This window comes from Caenorhabditis briggsae (genome assembly GCF_000004555.2).
Source record: "Caenorhabditis briggsae complete genome, chrII, whole genome shotgun sequence".
In the NCBI taxonomy this organism is placed as follows: domain Eukaryota; kingdom Metazoa; phylum Nematoda; class Chromadorea; order Rhabditida; family Rhabditidae; genus Caenorhabditis; species Caenorhabditis briggsae.
Genome location: NC_013486.2, coordinates 14,218,996 through 14,224,012, shown reverse-complemented (window position 1 = coordinate 14,224,012; position 5,017 = coordinate 14,218,996). Strand labels below are relative to the sequence as shown.

At 37.1% G+C, this 5,017-nt stretch overlaps 1 protein-coding gene across 1 annotated transcript; it reads right to left on the bottom strand.

Moving 5' to 3' along the window:
• Window positions 1–3,002: 3,002 nt before the first annotated feature.
• Window positions 3,003–5,017, bottom strand: CBG10341 (the record flags this gene model as incomplete). The annotated part of the gene is made up of 4 exons (XM_045243023.1): window positions 3,003–3,055; window positions 3,915–4,050; window positions 4,799–4,910; window positions 4,956–5,017. The coding sequence occupies 4 exons, from the start codon at window positions 5,015–5,017 to the stop codon at window positions 3,003–3,005; spliced, it is 363 nt and encodes a 120-aa protein (XP_045094215.1).

The following is a 5,017-nucleotide window of genomic DNA, read 5'->3' as shown; positions in this document are numbered from 1 at the left end:
CCAGGAGATTGTGATTTGGATCTTCTCCCAAATAAACATTTTATGACTTTCAAACACAGGGAAACGAGCAAAAAAGTAAAAGATGATAAAAATAAAACAATATCAGGTAAAATAATTAAAAAAAAACAGAATAAATCTTTCGAAAAGCCGGAAGGTTTTAATAGGGCTCAAAAAGGTTTGGAAAGTTTAAATATGACTTGAAAAGGTTTAACTGTGGCTTGAAAAAGTTTCAGTTTCGAGCGCAGCTGAGTAAAGTTTACAAGTTGCTTAGAAAAGTTTGAAAAGTTTGATTATGGCTTGGAAAAGTTTAATCGTGGACTTTTTGCTTGAAAAGGTTTCAGAATTGCTCAAATGTAGCTCAGAAAGGTTTTCCGATTTACCTGAGAACGGCAACTTGCTCTTTTCATGGCAAGCAAATAGCAACTTGCTAAAACTGTTTCATGCATGAGGAAACTTGCTGATGTACCACCCTCTTTGAACAAGTACTCTCCGATTGAGTCTCTGAGTGTAAAGTAACAGACGGTTGTTGGAAGAAAAGTTGGCCATAACAGTACTGGAATGAGTGCAAGGGTGTCGGGAGGCTGGACGATTTCAATTTGCACAGTTCTCTTGAGCATTTCTGGAAACAAATACTAATTGGTTATTTTTTTTGATAGAAAAAAAAACTTGGAAAACACACATTTCATAGATAATCTAAATAGTTGTTATAAACCGTTCAATTTTGTCTAAAAACCAACTTTCTAGCTCATCTAGAACTCGAGATACGGTCATTTGAAGTTCCCGAGGTTAGAGACGCAGCGTGTCTCGTCGGCTGCGTCTCTAGCCTCCTAAATTTGAATTGGCTCTATCTCGGTTCCTAGAACTGGCTCTATCTCGGTTTCTATCTCGGTTCCTAGAAATGTGATTTCAAAACAGAATTGTAGGAAATTTTGTCTATTTTTCAAAAAAAAATTTCAAACATTCATTTTTGACAAATTTGCAAACGACTTTTCAAAAGTTACAAAATTTGTCAAAACGGCCGAAAATCAACCCAAAAATACGTTCTTGTATATCTTATGGACCGGTACTGTAGACGAAACCATAAGGAATACCGAGTTAGGGACTAGAAACACATTCAAAAAATACCGTTGAGCGGGAAAAGAGGGACCACTGCGCAACAGGCAAACGGTCGCAGGTCAGCCAAAACATCTGTGCCCCTTTTTACCTTGGTATGACGTATTGTAGACTGGGAGAAAGACACACATTTGAGACATCGATTTTTGGATTGGTCCCGCATTTTTATCGTTTTTGCTTCACATTTTCTTAGATATTGCAAGTACTCATAAGCTACAAACCATCAACTTTGAGCCATTTTATCTCATTTCCTATCCAAGATACCAAAAATCGGTCAACTGATAAAATGCTTATCATAATGTGTGTAACCTTTTATCAGTTGACACAACTTCTTCATCTTACACAGGAGCTAAGAGAAATTGGCTCAAAGTTAAAATTAGGTGGGAGGTCTTCCTTTCATCATCCTCCTATCTCATGGGGGTTAAGGTCAAACACCTGCTCGTCATATGTCCTCAATCTCGTTCTTTGTGACTGTGTTTCTAGTTCCTTAGGCGTTTGCCCCGGTTCGGGGCCATTCTATTAGAATATTTTCGTTATGTTTCACCTACAAACGTTTTTCTTTACCACATTTTTATCAGTTTCATTTGTGTTTAAAGGTGGGGGGACAGGAGATTTTTCGTAGGATTTTGTAGCTAGGGTATGCATTCTACCGCGACGGTGTACAACGCTTAATGCCACTCTGCGTACAGCGGTCGTCCTCACCTTTATGAATGCAATCGGGCGCCGGCTGCCTCTTTGCCCGCGTGGCTCAGTCGGTAGCGGCGCCGCACCCTCAATCAACGCCCTCACAAGTTCAACTCCTCGAGGGGCATATTTAAACGGAATTTCGAGAACATTATTTTTTTCATGTCCCCCCACCTTTAAAATCACATTAATCTGTATTTTGTTTTCCAGAAATGTCGAAATATGTGCTTCCGACTCCCGACACTTCAGGCGCACCATTTCTACTGCTTTTTTCGACTATTCTCTCACCATATCTTTGTTACCTTTCTCGCAACGAACCAAACGTAGAGTATTGGGTACTAGCGTTTTGTTTAGTTCAGTTATCAACTGTTATAGTCAAAGGAGTTTTGCGAATCGAGAAGCAACTAAATGACGTTCGTGAAAAATTGATTTTTGCCTATTCCGGAATTTTGGCATATTCAATTTTCGCTCAAATTTTCCTGTATTATACCGATTGACGCATGGTGGGTTCGCGATATTTAAAATCATTCAAAAAAGGGTTTTATGTTCAGATAAACAATTTGGTGTACGCTTTTCACACTTTCCATGCAGGCTTCCTGTACTTGAAGTTCTTGTGCGAACCGATGAACCGTTATATTTTCCATTATGGAAATGATCAATTTTATAATCCGCTGATCATTTTTGTTCTAACAGCGCTTTGTGGACGAATGGTTCGTATGCCAGTAAGTTGTTTTCTTTCATTTTTATATTTATATTTGTTATGTTTTCAGGCATTCATAATTGGTCACTTCTACTATAACATCATTATTTCTTTCTGCTACATTGATTTGTCCTGTGTTGTTCGAGGATATATGAATTATAGCTTCCACTACGAAGAAGAGCTAAGAACAAAACAACTGCATGTATGAAAATCGGGACCAATAAAAACATTCTGTAATTTTCACAATTTCTAATTTTGTTAATAAAAATTGAAAAAAAAATTCCATTAAGAAAATGTACAGTATCTGTCAACAAGGTATACAAAAACGTAATTTTGATCATTTTGACCATTTTTAAGAGTCCGGAGCTCAACTATCAAGTTTCCAATGAAAATTTATGAGGGTGTAAATCAGACCTAGATTGAAAACTTCGCATTCAAAGAATTCTCAGAAAATTCCCAGTTTCTCAGATAGAGAACACTGCACAAAAGACAGAAGCTCCATATGTCAGGTACAACAGCTGGGTCTCTTTTTCTTCGTTATGACGTATTGTAGAGTGGCTGGAAGACAGACACGAATACGTAGGAAGTCAATTCTACGATAAATTAGGATTATTCTCAACACGAGAGCTTCAAGTGAAGCTTCTGAGCCGATAATCAGCGACGTCTGCTTTCTATAGAAAAAAAGGGAAGATTTTTTTTCTAAAAAACTTCCCAAAACCGAAGTTAATATGATCTAGTAAAAATGAGCAATTAAGAGTTACCAGTCGGTTTACGCACCACGGGGGCATAACCAGGTTAACCTCATGGCCTACGTCTGTTGGATTTTCTCGCCCTCTCTGCGCACCACGCTTCACTGCGATGAAATCAAGGAACGTCTCCAAAAGACTTCAAAATCGAAATTTCAAAATAAGAAAAGTTCGGGCATCAACTAAGACACAATTCTGACCTATCTGTCAAGTTTCAACTCAATCGGTTAACTTTAAATGGAGGAAAAGGCACGCTACATACACACGCACATACAGAATTTGGTGAGTGTTATTAGTAATTCTATGTACATCTTTAAAATTAAAAAAAAATTAAATTTTGTCTCATTTCTTGAAACAGTTGGACGTCGTTGGTTGCATAAATCTCACTCATCCATCTCAAGGTCAAATATCTGCTTTCCAATTGTCTGTCTGCCCTCACTCTTGTTTTTTGTGAGTGTGTTCTTAGTGTTTCTGCCCCTCGGACGTTCTGCTCCCCTCTGTTCTCCTTGCTATTGGTTTTTCTTGACAGATTGATTTGGTTCGAATTTTTGAATTTTTGAATTTTTGAATCTTTGAATTTTTGAATCTTTGAATTTTTGAATTTTTGATTTTTTGAATTTTTGAATTCTTGAATTTTTGAATTTAATTTAGAAATTCAAAATCAAACTTACTTGGCTCTGGCTCCAGTTCGTGCTCCGTCGCCCGACGCTTTCTACTTGGCTCACGCAACTGCTCCAACTCATATCCAACCCCGTTTTTGAAGTCTTCCATAGCCAAGTTTCGAGTTTTTCCGGTTTTCACATCATACTGAAATTTTCACACTTTCAGATTATTACCTTTTTTAAGCTGAATTATCTCGGCTCCTTTAAAAGATATCAAAAATCTGTAAACTGATAAAAAATTTATCATAAAGACACTAATATTTTATCAGTTGACACATTTCTGATATCTCTCATGAAAACCGAGATAATTACAGTTTAAAGAAATCTAAAAGCTTAAAGTTTAAAGAATCTAAAAAGCCCCAAATAGTATTCTTCGCACTTTGAGCTCAGTTATCTCGGTTCCTTACTACAGTAACCTACTGATTTGGTATACATGAAACTACGCAAACATAAACCTAGCTTAAAAACGTCAAAATTTCTGGGAACGAGGTTGTCCGGAACACAGAAGAGGGAACGGACCGATAGCGAGCCAACAGCGGTGGAGTGCCCAAGAGTGGGTAGATGCACTTGGAGCTCGATTATCTCGGTTCCCTGGAGAGATATTAAAGATTGAACAGCTGATAAAATATTTATCATAATATCACCAATATTTTATCAGTTGACTAATTTTTTACATCTCTCATAGGAGCCGAGATAATTGGGCTCAAAGTGCAAGTAACGGTAGTTGAGGTTATTTTGATTTTCTTAACTTTGATCTCAGTTATCTCGCTTTTTCTAACAGATATCAAAATGCTGTCAACAGATAAAATATATATCATAATATCACCAATATTTTATCAGTTGACACATTATCCATATCTCTTATAGGAACCGAGATTATGCACATCACTTACCGTTTGTACCCCATCAAGAACATCCTTCAAGTGCTCGATGTATCTTTGAGCCAGGACTAAAATTTCCGTAGCTGTTGCAGTCTGCTTGAAATCTTTCCAGTATGGAATGTATCTGAAAAATGAGGAAAAGTTGATTAAAAAAGGGTAATTAGCTTACCTGGCCAATAAATTGAATGCTATTTCCAATTCTTGGAAATTGTTCTGATTGGCTGGATTCAT